Source organism: Pelobates fuscus, chromosome 1 (assembly GCF_036172605.1).
Source record: "Pelobates fuscus isolate aPelFus1 chromosome 1, aPelFus1.pri, whole genome shotgun sequence".
Lineage (NCBI taxonomy): Eukaryota > Metazoa > Chordata > Amphibia > Anura > Pelobatidae > Pelobates > Pelobates fuscus.
Genome location: NC_086317.1, coordinates 386,689,516 through 386,708,984, shown reverse-complemented (window position 1 = coordinate 386,708,984; position 19,469 = coordinate 386,689,516). Strand labels below are relative to the sequence as shown.

The 19,469-nt window shown below is 40.4% G+C and overlaps 1 protein-coding gene across 3 annotated transcripts; it reads right to left on the bottom strand.

The window, feature by feature from the left end:
- Positions 1–249: 249 nt before the first annotated feature.
- Positions 250–19,183, bottom strand: RDH5 (retinol dehydrogenase 5). 3 transcript variants are annotated; one of them, XM_063426302.1, is made up of 5 exons: positions 18,990–19,183; positions 15,599–15,932; positions 12,369–12,627; positions 1,996–2,159; positions 250–680 (listed from the first exon to the last, which is right to left on the bottom strand). In XM_063426302.1, exons 2-5 carry the CDS (start codon positions 15,909–15,911, stop codon positions 457–459), a joined length of 960 nt encoding a protein of 319 aa, XP_063282372.1. In that variant the 5' UTR covers positions 15,912–15,932; positions 18,990–19,183; the 3' UTR covers positions 250–456. The 3 variants fall into 3 exon arrangements, with proteins under 3 accessions (XP_063282372.1, XP_063282382.1, XP_063282363.1); XM_063426312.1 differs by lacking the exon at positions 18,990–19,183 and adding an exon at positions 18,889–18,947; XM_063426293.1 differs by lacking the exon at positions 18,990–19,183 and adding an exon at positions 18,767–18,850.
- Between the last annotated feature and the right edge of the window lie 286 nt (positions 19,184–19,469).

The following is a 19,469-nucleotide window of genomic DNA, read 5'->3' as shown; positions in this document are numbered from 1 at the left end:
AGCGTTTACTATACATGCCACTTAAAACCTGATTGCTCATATTAATGTTATCTACCTGTTTCTATCTAACTGTATTTGCAACTAGGATAAAGCTACTAACTATAACCTATAAAATGAAGCAGTCCCTCTGGGAGAATATATAATGTCACTTTTCAATGTATTCTTGCATTAATATCAGTTATATATCTTCTCCTCTTCATATCTGTAACGCTCACTCAATGCTTCAATAAAATAAAGAATGGAAAAAAAATGTCACACAAAATGTATTATAAATAAATGATCCTCTCTCCATTATCAAAGACAATTCATTTGGTCTTCAGTAAGTCGAGAGCCTTGTGGTGGTGATAAATATAAAATGTACAATAACATGTAAAGTGTGAAAAAGTAAATACTGCGCTAGACTTTTTTTTTTTACCACATTTCTCTTAAAGGATGATTCTCTGTCATTTAATAGTCTTAGCAAACTCTGTACTCTGGCTTGGGAAGGACAAAAGCCAGGACTGCATCCACAATAAAAGATGGCATGTAGGAAGCTGGTATCCACACGAGTTTGGCATCCCAACCTGGGCTATATCTGGTTCGCGGATATGAAGCTTGTAAAGCATGTTCAATGCACTTTGGCACTTTGGAGATGTCAGGATCACAGATGAAATTCATGATGATCCTTTGTACTTTGAGATCTAAAAATTAACACATGTATAAAAAAAAGTTATTTACGGTTAGTGACAGAAAGCTGTATAAAATTATGATTAATATTGACATAGGAGCTACATCACTAACTCAAGTTACATCGAAAAACTACTAACAGTACGCTAATACAAGATACCATAGGCTACACCATGACACTACCATTAATACCTAAACATAAGTTGCTCGCTTTGATTCAACATATTTGTTGGTTTGTAACCTTCCCAATATTTATGATGCACAGTATAGATTGTTTTCTCTTAACTGTTTGACTTGCCTCTCGAGGCAAGCCTCTCTTGCCTGCGAGTCCTACCTCTTTACTGCAACCTAACAAGTAACGAGAAGGTCAACGAAAATGTTAAAAAAAAATTTAATTTACAAAAAAAAATGTTTTTCAATTATGATTAATAACACACCGGATGCCATCAGTTTGTTAAAGGAACACTCCAATTAAAAAAATATTATATGTGTTTTTGTTTCTTTTTTTAATTATTATTTGAAGTGTTGTGTTACATTTTTCAAGTTAAAAGAGGAATTTACACCACTCTATAAAGCATCGACAACTTATAACTTCTGCTCAACTTTGTTTAATGAGATGCTTCTTTCTTTCTCTGAATTTATATTAAAAAAAAAAATACAGAATCATCCAATTGAGACAAGGTAAAGCCAGGGAAAACATTGTAAACGAGAAGGAGAAATTGAATGAATGTTTAATTTCTTCTCAATATGCTTTCTCTTTGCTGACAATAATTGTTGTAAAAGTACAAAGTTTACAACAATTACCGACAAGTAAGACAGAGCCACCCAGTTGCAGAACAAAGAGGTGTGAATTTCTATATTTAATTTTATTTTTCACACCTCACAAATAGATATATTTGTTAAAGGAACAGTTCAAGCAACATAACAAAAACAGTGCTCTTGTGGTGATGGTGTCAGTTTTGCCCTGGCACCCCTCAGTGTAAGTGGTCCTCCAGTAGGAGGGCACCAGGACACTCTTGTCACCATAACCACTACAGTGTACTGTAGTAGTTATGGTGCTTGAAGAGTTCTTATATGACATATAGTGAATCAGTCATTTACACATCAAATGTAAATTTATTCGCTGTGGAAATGACCGTATTTTTATATGTCAATTGGTATGTGTTTTCTACTGTATCATATGTGAATTGTTATTTTAAGAAAATTAAAACAAAACAAAATTTTAGTTTCATTTTTAATTTGCAAAACCTCTTAAAATCAGCTATAGTTGCAGCGTGGCTATTTTTCCAATTTAAAAACCCTCTACTTATATGTTATAAAGATACGTACATTGTTTGAAAAAGGTATGTCCATAGCTTCTTTGTGTTTCAGGTGGCATCTGGTCCCATAGCTGCTGCAACGACTTCTCAATAGAATCAAGATTTGTCACTGCAGTCTTAAAGAAACCCGGCTCTATAATGCAAACCTTAACTCCAAAGTGCTGCATGTCACGCCTGTAGGAAAGAGATGTGCGGAGTTAGGATTCTGTCCTTGTCAGCCAGTTGATCACACAGTAGCATTTTGGCATGCAAGGTAGCATACTTGGACCTTACTTGGTCTCATCTTTATTCATTGTATCTTCTTGTGACCAATGTGACAGTAAATTATTCGAAATACACTTACTTGAATTTATATAGACATTAAATCTAGAAAATCATTTAAACTTTGGATATTTGCCTTAACATTAAAATGACAACTTTGTCATTGTTCAACAATAGTCGGACACTTAAGCCTTTGCTAAATATGCCTTATTTACAGGAACACTCCAAGCACCATAACCACTACAGCGCACAGAGCAATTGGCGCCCGCCCATGTAAGTAGTCAAACCATTTGGTAACAGTTTGACCAGGGCTGGTTTTGTTCTCCTTGCTGCCTTGAAGTCAATTTTCTCAATGCAGCCCCCACCTTTCATATAAACATATATGCAAAATATTTGGTGTGTATGATTAGATAGGTCAATGTGACTACTTTGTGGTGGTATGTAATTTGTTGGGTGAAACGGGCTAGTTTAAGAAATGTAATTAAATGTATAAATAATTAGTTTGGGTTATGATGAGTGGATCTGGTGATGTTGGTTAATCTGACTAGGTGAGTGATTGGATGGCAAGTGGGACTGGGCTGGGAAAGAGTGTTTTGTGTTTAATTATGTAGAGGCTGCTTGTGAAATTTAATGTGTGGGGGTGGCTTCTTGTGGTTTTGCGTGTGTGAAGGGAGGCTACTTTTGGTGTTACATATTTCTGGGGAAGCTACTTGTGGGATTGAGTGTATATGTGGGGATGATGTTTGGGAATTATGTGTGTGGGAGGGAGGCTGTTGTGGGTTTGTGAGTGTGTGGATGGTGCCGTTTACAGTGTAATATGTGTGTGTGAGTTTAGGGGAATAGGGTCTGTAGTGTATTTTTGTGGGGATGGGGTCTGTAGGGTGTTTTCCATGGGATAAGGGCTGTAGGCATGTTTGGGAAGGAAACTGGAGATGTAGTGTATATGTGTGATGGGATATGGCCTGTAGTGTATGTGTGCAGGGTAGGATATGGTCTCTAGTGTGTGTTTGGGGGAATGGGGCTGAAAAGTGTTTTAAGGGGGATAGGGGCTGTAGTGTGAGTATGTGGGGAGGAAATTGGGGCTGTAGTGTATGGGTGTGTGGGGTGGATAAGAGCTTTCGTGTATATGTGTAGGGCCTATTGCATGTTTGTTGGAGAAGCTACAGGCTTGTGTGTGTGTGTTGGGGGGTAATAATGTTTTTGTGTTAGGGAACAGGGGTTGTTATGTGCATTGGGGGGTGGTAGGGACTGTAGTGTAGGAGGAAAGAATACAAAAAAAAAACAACATATTATGAAAAATAAAGTTGCCTATTCTCCTCTGCCTTTTGCGCCGCGTGGGTACTCCCCTGGACTGAAGATTCCATTAATAAAGAATTACATTACCAGAAAAGACTGATTTACTATCATTTTCAAATGTCATTAATATTGTGCTATATTATGATTGTGTTTTTTTTATCTCCTCTGCTTGGAAAACCAGGGCTCCCCATTTTATAAACTGCCTTGGTGGTGGCAGCTCTTGATACTGAAGTTAAAGGGACACTATAGTCACCTGAACAACTTTAGCTTAATGAAGCAGTTTTGGTGTATAGAACAGGCCGCTGCAGCCTCACTGCTCAATCCTCTGCCATTTAGGAGTTAAATCCCTTTGTTTATGAACCCTAGTCACACCTCCCTGCATGTGACTTGCACAGCCTTCCATAAACACTTCCTGTAAAGAGAGCCCTATTTAGGCTTTCTTTATTGCAAGTTCTGTTTAATAAAGATTTTCTTATCCCCTGCTATGTTAATAGCTTGCTGGACCCTGCAAGAGCCTCCTGTATGTGATTAAAGTTCAATTTAGAGACTGAGATACAATTATTTAAGGTAAATTACATCTGTTTGAAAGTGAAACCAGTTTTTTTTCATGCAGGCTCTGTCAATCATAGCCAGGGGAGGTGTGGCTAGGGCTGCATAAACAGAAACAACGTGATTTAACTCCTAAATGGCAGTGAATTGAGCAGTGGAATTGCAGGGGAATAATCTATACACTAAAACTGCTTTATTTAGCTAAAGTAATTTAGGTGACTATAGTGTTCCTTTAAGTGTGGGTGGTATTAAACTGCCCAAATAATAATTAAAAAAAAAGCAATAGTAGATATACCCCAAATGAAAACATTCATGCATTTCATTACGCTTTTTTTCATCTTTCGTCTATCTAAAAATAGCTTGCAAAAACTGCAGATCTCTTGTCTTCTGCCTTTGGAAGCCAAACCCCTCCTAGACCTTCTGTAGCTGTCCAATTAGCTCCACAATGGAGGTAAAAGGAACGGTTATCTGATTGACAACCGGGGAGAAATTTGCACATTTTGTAAAATAAAAAGGTGGACACACTTTTCACACATAAAGCATTTCTGCAAGCCAAAGTGCTTTAGGGATCTGGAGTGTCCCTTTAAGAGGGAATGTTATCATTATTTTTGGTCTACTGCAGACAAATAGTGATTTTTCACCCACGGAACCAAGCCAGAAGCACACTTAATAGTGTGCATTTGTGACACCATGGTCTTTGCTCTGCTATTATACAATATCCCCTAAAATTGCTCTTTACATTTAAATGTAGGTCCCAGGACACCACTGGCTGTTCCATATAATATGTATTATTATGTTAGCATACACATTGTACTGTGAATGCTTTGTGTTTTTGCAGCATGGATTATACATAATGTATACATTTCAGAGGTAGATGAATCAAGTGAACTTCTAAATATTGTCCCAGTCTCAGTCTTTTATACAAGGCCTCATGTATAATGCATGCTTAGCTGAAGAGAAGACTGGCTATTGAATACAATATAAGGACCTCTATAAAAAGATGCTACTATATTATGAGAAACACACAGAGGGGACTTCAGCAAACAATATTTAAAAGCACTCTCTATGCACCATAACTACTGCAGCTCATTGTAATAATTATGATGCTATTCATTTTATTTGCAGTATTCCACTGTTTGAGTGGCTAAAGTGCAGCCGATTCAGATCTCATCTTACCCATACAAGGTTGGACAGCATTATTTGAGTGGCTGCTGGGGAGGTTGGGCTTTGGGTGCCTGTAAGAGTACCACTGAAAAATAGTTTTGGCAAGAAATAAAAACCGAGTTGCTGTACCCAATGAACTGTAGTGGTTATGGTGCTTACAGCTTTACTTTAAATATGAGAGGCTAGTTTGGTTGCATTATCCAGCTGTGCATAAATGTTTGTTGATGGATTTGTAAAAGAAACATAGAAACATAGAATGTGATGGCAGAGCTATACATGTTAAGATCCTTTAACCTTTCCTGGTAAGTTTTATCCTGCAATCCATGAACCAGTTTAGTAGCCCTTCTTTGAACTCTCTCTAAGGTATCAATATCCTTCTGAAGATATGGTCTCCAGTACTGCGTACAATACTCCAAGTGAGGTCTCACCAGTGTTCTGTACAATGGCATGAGCACTTCCCTCTTTCTACTGCTAATGCCTCTCCTTATACAACCAAGCATTCTGCTAGCATTTCCTGCTGCTCTATTACATTGTCTGCCTAACTTTAAGTCATCAGAAATAATCACCCCTAAATCCCTTTCCTCAGATGTTGAGGTTAGGACTCTATCAAATATTCTGTACTCTGCCCTTGGGTTTTTACATCCAAGATGCATTATCTTGCACTTATCCACATTAAATGTCAGTTGCCACAACTCTGACCATTTTTCTAGTTTACCTAAATCATTAGCCATTTGGCTTATTCCTCCTGGAACATCAACCCTGTTACATATCTTAGTATCATCAGCAAAAAGACATACCTTACCATCAAGACCTTCTGCAATATCACTAATAAAAATATTAAAGAGAATGGGTCCAAGTACAGATCCCATTGACTACAACCCTCTGTTGCCTGTCACTCAGCCACTGCCTTACCCATTCAACAATATTGGAATCCAAACTTAAAGATTGCAGTTTATTGATAAGCCTTCTATGTGCAACAGTGTCAAAAGCCTTACTGAAATGCATATATACCAGTGATGGCGAACCTATGGCACGCGTGCCACAGGTGGCACGCCGGGCCCTTTCTGTGGGCACGCGGCCATAGGTTCGGCATCACTGCAGAGTAGGCACCTGCCTGCCTGGAATGGCAGGCGCCTACTCTGCTTCCGGTTCGGGAGGCAGGGGGAGGCAGGGGAGGGATCTTTGAAGCAGCTCCCCTGTCCTCTCGCGAGCAAGCTGTGTTGAGCGTTGCTGCGCATTACCATGGCAACGCCCCACACAGCATCGCACGGGAGGACAGGGGAGCTGCTTCAAAGATCCCTCCCCTGCCTCCCGAACCGGAAGCAGTACTTGCCACCACCGGACCACCAGGGATGACTGTGCCCCCCTCCTTCATTAAAGGTAAGAAGGGGGGGGGGACAAGATAATAATTTAACATATTTTTTTTTAAAATGTTTACACCCCCCCACACCCCATCCCCACAAACACAGCACCCCTACCCCCCAGCAGTACCCCTACCCCCCACACACAGCACTCCTACCCCCCAGCAGTACCCCTACCCCCCCACACAGCACCCCTACCCCCCAGCAGAACCCCTACCCCCCACACACAGCACCCCTACCCCCCCACACACAGCACCCCTACCCACCCCCCACACAGCACCCCTACCCCCCAGCAGTACCCCTACCCCCCACACACACAGTACCCCTACCCCCCCACACACAGTACCCCTACCCCTACCCCCCAGCAGTACCCCTACCCCCCACACAGTACCCCTACCCCCCACACAGTACCCCTCCCCCCACACACACAGTACCCCTACCCCCCAACAGTACCCCTACCCCCCACACACAGTACCCCTACCCCCCACACACAGTACCCCTACCCCCACACACACAGTACCCCTACCCCCAGCAGTACCCCTCCCCACACATACTACCCCTCCCCCCACACACACTACCCCTCCCCCCCCACACACAGTACCCCTACCCCCACACACAGCACCCCTTCTCTCCCCAGCACCCCTCCCCTCCCCCACACCCAGCACCCCTCCCCTACACCCAGAATCCCTCCCCTCCTCCCTACCCCCCACACACAGCACTCCCACCCCCCCACACAGCACCCTTACCCCCGCCCAGCACCCCTACCTCCCCACACAGCACAGCACCCCTCTCACACACACACAGCACCCCTCACACACACACACACAGCACACAGCACCCCTCACACACACACAGCACCCCTCACACACACACAGCACTCCTCACACACACACACACACAGCACCCCTCACACAAACACATACACTACACCCCTCAATGCAGTATGTGTGTGTATTCAGCAGGTTGCGTGTGTGTGTGTATTCAGCAGTCTGTGTGTGTGCGTGTATTCAGCAGTCTGTGTGTGTGCGTGTATTCAGCAGTCTGTGTGTGTGCGTGTATTCAGCAGTCTGTGTGTGTGCGTGTATTCAGCAGTGTGTGTATGTATTCAACAGTCTCTCTGTGTGTACTCAGCAGTGTGTGTATGTATTCAACAGTCTCTGTGTGTGTACTCAGCAGTCTGTCTGTGTGTGTACTCAGCAGACTGTCTGTATGTGTATTCAGCAAACTGTCTGTATGTGTATTTATCAGTCTCTATATTCAGCAGTCTTGTGTGTGTGTGTGTATGTATTCAGCAGTCTGTGTGTGTATGTATTGCATTTGTTGGAGATACTAATAAATATAAGCTTAATTTTATCTATTTATATCATTATTTAAAATTTGTATCATTGAACTCTCTGTTGTTGTGTTCTTTTAAAACAAAAGTTGTTAATTAGTTCGGACAACAGTACGAGTGTTTTTTTCTAAACTTAAACCTCAATATTCAGGTTTAATTGCCGTGTTGGCACTTTAAGGAAAAAAAATTGGCATGTATTGCGGTTTGGGCACTCGGGCTCAAAAAGGTTCGCCATCACTGATATATACCATACACATAATACCAACAACACACACTAGCACCTTGGCAATGCTATTCATTAATATGGGAGCTGATGAGGGAATTACATGTTTTAGGGCAAAACAGACAAATTTTAAAAGTTCTCCAATAAGCACCTATTTTGGCCTCCAATTTTCAATCCCTGCATGCTTATCTGTTGAGGATTAATTGTGGACTTGAAAAATTTAAGAAGGTGGATGCACAGGCTTTGCTGAGCCTATGGCAACAAATAAATTAAATATATCCCTGGGAATATATATTTTTTTCTTTTCAGTGATACACAACACATTATTGGTATTCTGCACAATATGGAGATCTCCCTAAGATTTTGGTATAGATACAGTTATAATTTTATAGGATGTTGCTTTTTTTTCTTAAACTAAACAAAATAAAAAGGACATTGATTCACCTCTTGAAAAGATAAATAAGAAAAAAGTGAATAAATAGAAATCTCTGAATACACTATACAATTAAAAATAACAGATTTGGTTTTAAACCTTCTATGATAGACGTGGATGGCTCAGTATTGTGCTTTGGAAAAAAATTTGAAATGCAATTCTACAAGTAATATGATTTGCTAAGTCATAGCAGAAAAAAAAAACTTGGATGCATTTCGCCAAGATTTAGGAACGAAAGATACAAAACTGACATTATATAACGAATTTATCAAACAATGGAACAACCAACTTTGGCAAAGTGTGAAAGCAATAGCTGACACCATTGCCAAAATATTTTTATTTTATCACAAGGAATGCGAAGGGCATAGATCACACTTAAATGTGTTTGCATATGATGACAAATAGCTGCTAGCTATTTACTTTTTAAAAGCCAGTTAAATATGTAAAAGTGTTCCTAATGCAATAAAAAAAAATAGTTTCTTAAATTGTAAAACTTTAATGAATTTGAAAGAGCTAAATTAGATTAATATGGTCATATCCATTATTCCAGAGAATAATAATATTCACAGATCAAGTACCGGTAGCTATTTAAGTACTTATGTGATTCATAACTACATGGTACTAGACTAGGATTGATCCTAATCAGACCAGTCTGGTCTGAATTTTCTTGGTGTAGAAAACTTGTTTGGCAGCTATTGTGTGTCGGAATTGTGTATCCAACCCCCAGGAACTTGTACCTGTAAAATACCTAGGGTCTTTAGAGCTACAGTACAAAACAAAAATAAATGTTATAACTTGTCAAACTAGAATGTGAGGACGATTTAGAATTCTCGTATATTAGAAACGTTTTAAAGGGACACTATAGTCACCTGAACAACTTCAGCTTAATGAAGCAGTTTTGGTGTATAGAACATGCCCCTGCAGCCTCACTGCTCAATCCTCTGCCATTTAGGAGTTAAATCCCTTTGTTTATGAACCCTAGTCACACCTCCCTGCATGTGGCTTGCACAGCCTTCCATAAACACTTCCTGTAAAGAGAGCCCTATTTAGGCTTTCTTTATTGCAAGTTCTGTTTAATTAAGATTTTCTTATCCCCTGCTATGTTAATAGCTGGCTAGACCCTGCAAGAGCCTCCTGTATGTGATTAAAGTTCAATTTAGAGATTGAGATACAATTATTTAAGGTAAAGTACATCTGTTTGAAAGTGAAACCAGTTTTTTTTTCATGCAGGCTCTGTCAATCATAGCCAGGGGAGGTGTGGCTAGGGCTGCATAAACAGAAACAGTGATTTAATTCCTAAATGACAGTGAATTGAGCAGTGAAATTGCAGGGGAATAATCTATACACTAAAACAGCTTTATTTAGCTAAAGTAATTTAGGTGACTATAGTGTTCCTTTAAAGAAATCAGAACCTACTTTTGAAGAAAGGGATATGAAAAGGAAAACTTCAGTGCTTCAATGTTAATAAACATTTTTTTATTTTTTTTATTTATAATTCTTTATTTTTCTGTGCATATTATTATTACACGCATGCTTGTCATGCCCCAAGAGCAATTGACGAGCTAGAAATCTTACCATATATATGAACACACTGAGGACATTTATATAAATCTTGCACATTTTTTAAAGGAGTTAATAAACGTGAATTAACTATTGCTAGAGTGAGGCTAAATAAGTGTGATTGAGGCTTGCTGGCCTTATGAGGCTGGCCTATGATTTGTTCTAGCATTGCTAGCAGTAGTATGCTTCAGCGAGGTGAGAGAGTGTTAGTAAATGCAGGCATGTTTAAATACCGCTTTATGAGACTTATCCGAACCCACTCAACTTGGTACCTGATTAGATGAGGGTCATTCCGTAAAGTGTGTGAAGTGTGTGGCCATTTGTTACTGCTGAGCTTTATGTTTGTGTTGAGTTATAAGTGAGACAGAGTGATAATGGTATCGTGCTGGTAAGGTGAAGCGAGCCTAGGTGTGCATTAAGTGATGTTGGTTGGTGTTGAGTTGCAGAATGTGTAGTAATGTGTATGTAGTGCGGGGAACAGGCAAGTGTCCACAGGTGCTGGCTGTGACTATGATGCCTGTGGAATGTCCATGAAGGTTCAGCTCCCATCGGGTGTTGGTTGCTGTCCAGGTGTGAATGATGGGTCTTCCAACCTAGTGAGGAAAGTCCCAGTGTGAGAGTGCTTTGCTGGTATGTCGGGCGGTGGGGGACCTCCTGCTTTCTGTTTTGCGTTGCCGTCTGGTTGGGGGTTCTCCTGCTAGGTTTACGGGTGCCTCTCTGCTGTGCCTTTCCATAGGTTCGCGGCTGAAATCTCCGCCGGCCCGCAGCTGCATGAGGAGTCGTTGTGTAGCTCCCCCTGCTTCGTCCACTCTTGGTGCCGTGGGCAGAATATCGGGGTGCTGTGGTCCCCTGGTAGCGGTATTGTGTCACCTGTTGAGGGTGGGGGTTATCCACTGGAGTCGTCTCCCTTGAGGCCCTCAGCCCGGGGTTGTAGGAGCGGGTTTTAGCCCGTGAGAGATTCTGGTGTATGGGAGGAGGATTGGCTGTCCCTGCACGTTTGTTTAGAGGTATAGTAGTGGACTTGCTTCCCTCTGCTTTAGGGGGTGATTGATGTGGCAGGCGTGCTTCTCGTTGCCTCTCTTCAAGTTTGCTCCAGAAGGCTGCAAAGATGGCATCCAATCGGGTCAGCATAGTATCCATCAGGCCTCGTGGTGGGGTATGAAGCATGGCGTCCGCCATCTTGGCTTCGTTGTAGGGACAAGCTTCTTTCAGCGTGTTCGTAAGGCTGGTCGCAGGCTCACCGGTACCAGGTAAGGGATCAGGAGCCATTCCGACGCTCACCTGTTTCAGCAGCTAAGCTGGCAGGGAGACCGGCCGTGTCTCCCACACCCGCTTCAGTAGATAGGCTGTAATAGCGTGAGTACAACCGGCCTGGGTGCAACCGGACTGGGTGCTGGTCGTCTCCTGATTATGGGTAGTTGAGTTTGTCGAGATAAATCCAAGGTTGTAGCCTTGTAAAAGGTTTATTTCACGGAGCTCTCTGTGCATGCGACCAGTTGGTTTGGCTGCTAGGCCCCGCCCCCTCAAACATTTATTTTTTATGTTGAAATGTTCCTGTTTTATTTTAGATTTAGGCATCCCCCCTCCACTTTTTTTTTTTTTTTAAATTAAAAACAAAACCAAAAAAAAAAGAAAAAACACACACAAAAGTTAGCCAACCTTTTTTCTAGCACTGTTCTCCATGCTGGAAATCTATGGTGACATCATTGTTACTCATGATCTCAATCCAATGCAATATTTTTCATAGACATACACTGCGGGCATGGGAATGCTTGTGCAGAAATCGCAATTATTCTCATAGAGAAGCACTGAATCAAAAATAGTTCAATGCAGGTGAGAAATTGTCTTACTGAGGTCAATTATAATAGAGCCAATTTCTTTTGAAAAGCAAGGTAGAGACAGATACAGGGAAAGACTTGAAAACTGTTTTCAATCGACCAGGACATATTTGGTACTCTAAGCAACATAACCATCACAACTTGGTGTATTTGTTATGCTAGTACAGTCCCCTGGTATCTTGGTTTTTACATGAAACCAATTCAAGTATGGCTTGATATATACCAAGGGTGTACCCGCAGCCAAGAGAACACCCCCAACTTTTCACTTTTATAATATGGAATTACCATTCCCACGTTATCATTGGCAGTTTCTTCCAATCTGGATGACAGTCTTTGGCTGAGAGTGCTAAATGAGTGTGGTTTACCTGAGACTGTCAGAGAATGCCTCCACAGCGTATTTAGATACACAGTACCCGCCTCCGTTGGCTGAGATCCTCCCAAGAATGCTTGCCATATTCACAACACGTCCTTGTGCCTTCTTTATTAGTGACAGAAAACTTAAGGTCACTCCAATTGTCCCAAATGTGTTAACTTCCATAACTCTCCGATAGTCCTGCAACGTCATCCATTCAGTGGGGCCTATAGGATTGGCAATGCCAGCATTATTAACCAGACCATAGAGACCTGTAGGAGATATATTTAGAACGGCTCATGAAAAGGAATTATGAAGCAATATTAAGATACTGAAAATACATTTTTTTGAGTCATAAGTACTATATGTTGTAGTCCTTACTGACAGTAAGTATATATGTCTAGGTATGAGCACTCCCACCAAATATGGAATTGTGTTCCCATCTTTTGTTGACATCTCCAACATAAATCACTGGAATTTGTTTGGCATTTAGCTGTACAAGTAGGAACCAAATACCATCTGTGAGCCATCTTATAAAACTGTTTGTTAGGGTTAATACAGGGAACTGCTTTTCTAGTCCTATACCAGGTCTGGATTGAAAATTATACATTTAGATCAATTTCCAATTTTTGGAAAGCTTTAGGTTTATTAATTATTTTTGAATTTGCAAGAATATTTGAAATTTTTTAAACAACATTTTTTTGGAGATGATATATATTGAAGATATCATACCATGTATATTAGAATCAGATATAGGATTTACTATAAAGAAATGTTTGATCCTGATATAATTAAATAATTATTTTATAGGTAATTTAAAGATACTCGCAATATCGAGAAATAGCATCATTTGGTCTCCCATCCTATTAATGCCTACTGATTTGCATGATATTCAATTTAAATCTGTGATATAAATGGATAGAAGGTCGATAGGAGTGTGCTTAGTAAAGATGTTATTGCAATTATATCTCTTCCTAATTGTATGTGCTGATGTCACAATACTCTTAACTGGCAGAACCTCTTCATTCTTATTTTCAGAATCTGAGACAGTTTTTCAGGATTTATGTTCCTGGGCTTTATCCTATAGTGCATCTGTAGATATTTTATTTAAAGGGTTATTTCAAGCACCATGACCAATTCATTGATTTGAAGTGGTCATGATGCCTGGAGTCTGGCAGCAGAGGGGTAAACTCTGTACGTACAGCATTTCACAGGAAAATTCTACAGAGGTATAACTCCACTTTGAGCCACACTATACAAGAGTTCTGGGTGGCCAATGGGAATCCTGTGCCAATATGGTGTCTGACCTCAGCACTCACATCATACTGGCAGAAGATAGCCATTCAACCCTTCTCCATGCCAACAATGCCCTCCTATCAACGTGCATCCCCTGACCTATCCCCTCTTCAGCAAGGGGGAGTGAAGTCGATCTTGGGGGATCGGGCTGTCAGGAGAACTGTATCAGCACTGGATTAACGTGTGTTTTACCTTTTAGCTTTTTTCATTTTCTTTTTTCTTGTTTGAGGGAGCTTACCAGCACAGCAAGGGTTACTCTAACCAAAAGCAGTGATTTATGTATTTTTGGATGGAGTAACCCTTTAACTACAAACATTACTGATAATCTCTCTTTAATGTCAAGTCACTTTAGTCTTCTTGAAATATGTTTGGAATGTTAAACAGCCATTTGTGAATTTAAGGAATTCTTAAGAAAGTGAAGCAAGAAGGCAGACTTGGACTCACGGCTGACATCCAGAAAAAAAAAACCAAGGCAATTAGTTTTGAGAGAATTACTGAATGGTCATCCAACCAGTTTCTAAACAGTGGATACGTTTAAAAAAGGGTCAGCTGCCTCTTTTGCCCCGCTGCCGCATTGAAGAAGGCCATTTTTTTAAAAACATTGTTGTTTAAGGGGGCCCACTTCATCAGTGAACCACAGGGCCCACTTGCCATTGGGCAAGCTGACACCCTGGCCAGTCCGTCACTGTCCTGAGGTATATTGCTCAATGTTTGGTGGCCTTGTCTCCTCATTCACCCTCCTTGCAAAGCTCTTCTACAAAATCCCAGTTATATCCCTATGTTTATTTTCAAGTTCCTGACATTGCACCCAGTTGCCTATAGTCTTTTTTGTTATCAATCCCCAAAGTCCCTTGTGAGGGAGTGACTGAGAAGTGGAAGAAATGTGAACTATGGGAAACAACAAATCCTTCTAGTTTTGGTACAATAACATTTAAATGCTACAACTTGTTTTTCTTGGACATTTTATATATAGTAGGACTGACCTGTAGACAGTAGGGTGGGGGGAGTTTACCCTATATCCTCCATGTTGAAACCTCTCACATTTCTTGCAGTAACAGAGGCTGATGCAGACCTCCCTGTGCACCTTTCTTGCATCCCATTGTTCCCCCATCCTCTCCTACTCCCCCCCCCCCCCGTTGCCTTTTTACTTCTTCTCTTTCTTCTTACTCCCTCTGTCATATCTTACACCAATATGGTTCTGTAAGTTATTAAAAGGGGAAAAGAAAGTAAAGCCGAACTCCACAACAAATTCTGAGTAACTCTATGCTACTAAACTGCTACTTCATACTGATTTGTGATCTACTGTTCCCCCGAGTGAAGAATTAAATATAACTGATATAAGCACTGTAGGAAAGGCTTCGATCCCATTTTGCCGGTCTGATACTGTGCTATCTGCAATTATGCTATAATAAGCTGATTATTCCCATTTATTAAAATTTTGGGAGTTTTTATGTGGCTAGTACTTATTTCCTTTAAAAATAAAATTAAGCATTTAGTTCAAAGAAATAAGGCACTGCAATTTAGTCCTTTTAGTGCCAGTGGGGTAACGACTGCCAATATCTTTGTGATCTATATGGCGTAAAAATGGTCAAATCTTTTATGTGTTTAACTCAGATCTCTAGCATTTTGGCTTCTGCGCAAGGCACACACTTGTATTACTCTTGCTATGCCTATCGTGTACAACAATAGAGAATTTAGATAATGTAGCTATATAAAAACAAAAAATCCTCGATGGGAGGCAAGTTGTATAGAATTTATAAAGTGGCTTGTCATATGGGCTGATGCCAATTATTGTGTTTATAAGACTGCTCATGTGTATTTTGGCTTCTGCGCAAACCTTCAAGTTGTATTGTTCTTGCCTTGCCTATCGTGTGCAAAAATAAAGAATTTAAAAAAAAAATGGTCAAATCATTTAGCACTGCAACTTTTAAAGCTGCATTTTCTTACCTTTGTCCCCCACCTCAGACTTCACCCACTCCACAGCATGTTTGATGCTGTCACTGTTGGTAACATCCAGTAAAATACATTTTAGCCCCACAGGGCAAGCTTTCAATAGTTCGTCTGCTCCTGTTTGAGTGAGGCATCCTGCCAAGACCTGGAAGCCCTTCCTGCTCAGACGTTTGGCCAGCAAATTTCCGAAGCCAGTGTCACAGCCTGTGATGAAGACATGTTTGTCTGAAAATCTTGATATGGTCTGTCTGTCCCTTAGGAACCAAACAATTGCCCAAATCATGGCAAAGAGAAGTACGTAGCACCACATGGATGGAGAGCTTCTGTAATCCTATAACGCAGGAACAGGAAGGTAAAACAATTAGTAAGTAATCTTTAAAGTGATATAAGTTAAACCTATACCTTAAGTGGAGCACTTAATATAAAATATATCTGTGCATGTTGTAACTTACCCCATGTTATCTTGTTAAAATGTTAAACTTGTGGTACATATAAAAGATACAAATAAATACAATATAGTGTAGATGGTACTGTATTTCAAAATAAACTGAATAAATTCTTGAGAAGAAGGATCACTCACATTTAAAGGAGCCTTTATATGTACATTGGCTCCATAACTTTGACTTTTATGCCTTTAGGGCAGCATCACACCTCTTGTCCACTTTAAAGTTAACTCGGAGAAAAATAAAAGGAAAAAAGGGAACCAATATGTAGACTGTCAGTAAGGACAGGTTAAATATGTATAGTGCTCACCTTTTTCAGAGCCTGAAAGTCCTGGGCCTGAGGAATCATAGTATTGTGCCAATTTAGCGGGGATGGCACTGCCCCTATGAAGATTTGGAAGGCTCCAATGGACTTTAAAATATTAATAAAAAATTTATTGTACAATTAAATTTAAGACATATAGTATAATCATAAATAATACAATATAAACTAAATTATAAAAGTCCTGATTATAGCCAAAACGCGTTTCACTCTTGAAGAGCTTCTTCAGTCAAGTATAAACATATTACTTATGTTTATACTAGATGTTTTACAATATATTGTACAATAAATGTTATTAATATTTTAAAGTCCATTGGAGATATTTGGTTCTGGCAGGCCTCCCAACTGTCCTGATTTCTGCTCGATTGACAGGCAGTCTGATGTGCATTCATCTCAGGCTGACCTGCCAGTAATTCGGGTTGATCCACTACTTTGAGTGGAAGAATACCCTATATGTGGAGCTGCCCCCTTTACTCCCTTCCCACATATGTCTCTTGGGACTCTGATGTTGGGAGATATGTTTTAGTCAAGCAACTATTTTGCCTATAAACCAATGCTGCCCATGCACAGATCTATGCAGAAGTGGTCTCTGCCTGCACTTGCCTACTGCGACACACTGGAGCCAAGGGCTGGATATGCATGGAACAAAAGACGGGATCTGCTCCCAGGCCACTAGAATTGGAGGGTTGGCATGGTGGTTGCGGGCTGCAAGCTCTCACCAGTCTGCTAAAAATTAAAATAGCGGGAGGTAAATTGGCATGTATGTTTGCACGAGGCGTAAGGCAACAGACGCCAGTTGTCAATGGTAACCAAGATAATTGGAAGCAGAGTCTATGTATCTTAGGTGTGTACAGGCTGAAGTCTGTGAATGTTCCTTCGCACTGTTCCTTCACACTGTGCAAGTGATATTGATGAAGGTTGCAGGAACGTTTGGTTATAGACCTTGAAACTCCAAGGTGTCAGCCTCCATCTATCAAACATGTATATTGCATGCCCTACATGAGCATGATCAACCACACCGAGATCTCTGAGCTTGACCTTTTTTTTAGCCCAGGCCACCAGAAGTTGCTAGTCTTCCTGATTGAGTCTAACTGTGTTCATGAACTACGCTTTTCAGTGACTTTTCTCTAAACAAATCTAAGACTGTTGTGAAGTGCGACTCGAATTTTGATGGCATTTTGAACTCTGCTCTCTTTACAAATATTCATGTGCAGGTATATGACCATTTGTACTTATATTTTTTTTGTCACACCTACAGACATAATGGATTATTTTGGAACCTGTTGGAAGAATTACAAATGTAGAAACTTTTCCCCTCAATGTGTCTGCAAATTGTGAACAAATAAAAGAAACATTTTTATTCTAAAAAAAACGACACGTCTTCATTTAATTTTAAATATCCCAGAATACGACCTATATGCTAAACTGTCGATTTATACAATATGCTAGCTATGTAACCCTGCTTTTTTTTTTTCTTAAAGCATGGTTCTGTGGTTAAGAGGTTAATTGTTTTAAAAGTCCACTAATCCTTCAAAGCAGCTCTGACACTCTACAAGGGGTAGAAACAAAGCAACTGCTATGAATTGAGCATTTAGTCCTTTCTTATCGAGTCACAAGACAGTTCACTAAAAGTGTGAAGCTCTCTCTACATGGAAAAAAAGTGTGAGAATGCAGCTGACCTTGACTTTTTGCCACACACAGCTATTATAACACCCATGGTAATACATTTTAAAAGGATGGATGCTGCCCTATACATAATTAATTGAGATGGTTAGTTTCCATGCAGAATGTGGCACTAAAGTTACGCATTTAAAAAAAAGACACATACACAGTATTTATCATTAAAACATATAGAACTGTGTGTGTGTGTGTATGTGTGTGTGTGTGTGTGCGGGCGTGTGTGCGTGCGTGCGCGCACACACAAACACGCATACACATACCTGTAATACTGAGAGAGAGTTCTTATGAATTACATAAAATCGCAGACATAGCACGTGAGAAGCAGTGACTGAGCTCACTGAATGAAACATAACAACCTGATAAATACATCTATCAACATCAGGGCTGCCCAATAGGTAGATACCCAGATGTGGTAGAACTATAACTCCCATGATGCTTTGCATGCCTTTAGAATACCAGAGCATCATTGGAGTTGTAGTTCTATCACATCTGGGAATCTACCTATTGGGCAGCCCTGATCTACACAGACCTTGGAAATCATTCATGTCTCACAGTCTAGATATATTTCTACACGTCCTTCAGGTTTGTAAAATGTCTGACACATCTCCTCAGCTGTCATAACAGCACTGCCATTCCCACAGGTGCCATAAGAGTGGCTGAACAGGTCATGGAACCCTTCAGACCTCAGAGGGTTAAACAGAAATAACAATGTTTCCTTACCCTGATAAGAAGATTCATTTTCAGTGCACTTCTGTGGAGTTGGGAATTAAACATTAACCGGAGATAACAATAACAACACGCCTGTCAGGGTTATGGAATCTCAAAACAGAAGTGAAACTCACCTCTTGTGTTGTTTTTCACAGGGCTGTTTTGTGTGTGTGTGTGTGTGTGTGTGTGTTTGTGTGTGTTTGTGTGTGTGTATGTTTGTTTTTATTAAACCCACCTTTTTTACAATTCCTTCTGCCTCCTCCTTGTAACAAGAATCCCTGGCTCTTGGGTGGAGTTTCCTTCTCCACAACTCAGTTATCTCGTTGATTGCCTCTTCCAAATATCATCATCTTCCCGGTGATGTGCTCTGCGCTGCTCAACAAGACAGAGTAACAGTGTTTCTAGGCAAAGTCCATCGGCTTTAAACGATTTTCTAGTCCTACTGAGAGGAGAAGGAGGTGGGGAGAGGATTGACATTAACACTTCCTAGTATCAACTGGTCATAAACAAAATGTAACTGTAATGGTGGGTTAGAAATGGTAGCCACAAGTGGCTACGTAAATAATCTCTGGAAATGGCTCATCAAGGCTAATGTGGCTGCAGGGTCACAATTATTATTTAATCTATTTTTGGTTAACATAAATTTTTCCCCCTCTATAGCAAGTATTTATTTTAAAACTTAATATGCAACAAAAATGTAGATAAAAAGGCTTAA

What these genes read in the sequence shown, in the direction of transcription:
- RDH5 (XM_063426293.1), bottom strand. Translation starts at nt 18,820, where the DNA reads ATGTTTAATTCCCAACTCCACAGAAGTGCACTGAAAATGAATCTTCTT. An exon ending in GCATTCTCTGACAGTCTCAG is followed by an intron (nt 2,160 to 12,368) that starts GTAAACCACACT and finishes TCTTTCCTACAG; the next exon opens with GCGTGACATGCAGCACTTTG. An exon ending in ACATACCTTTTTCAAACAAT is followed by an intron (nt 681 to 1,995) that starts GTACGTATCTTT and finishes GTTAATTTTTAG; the next exon opens with ATCTCAAAGTACAAAGGATC.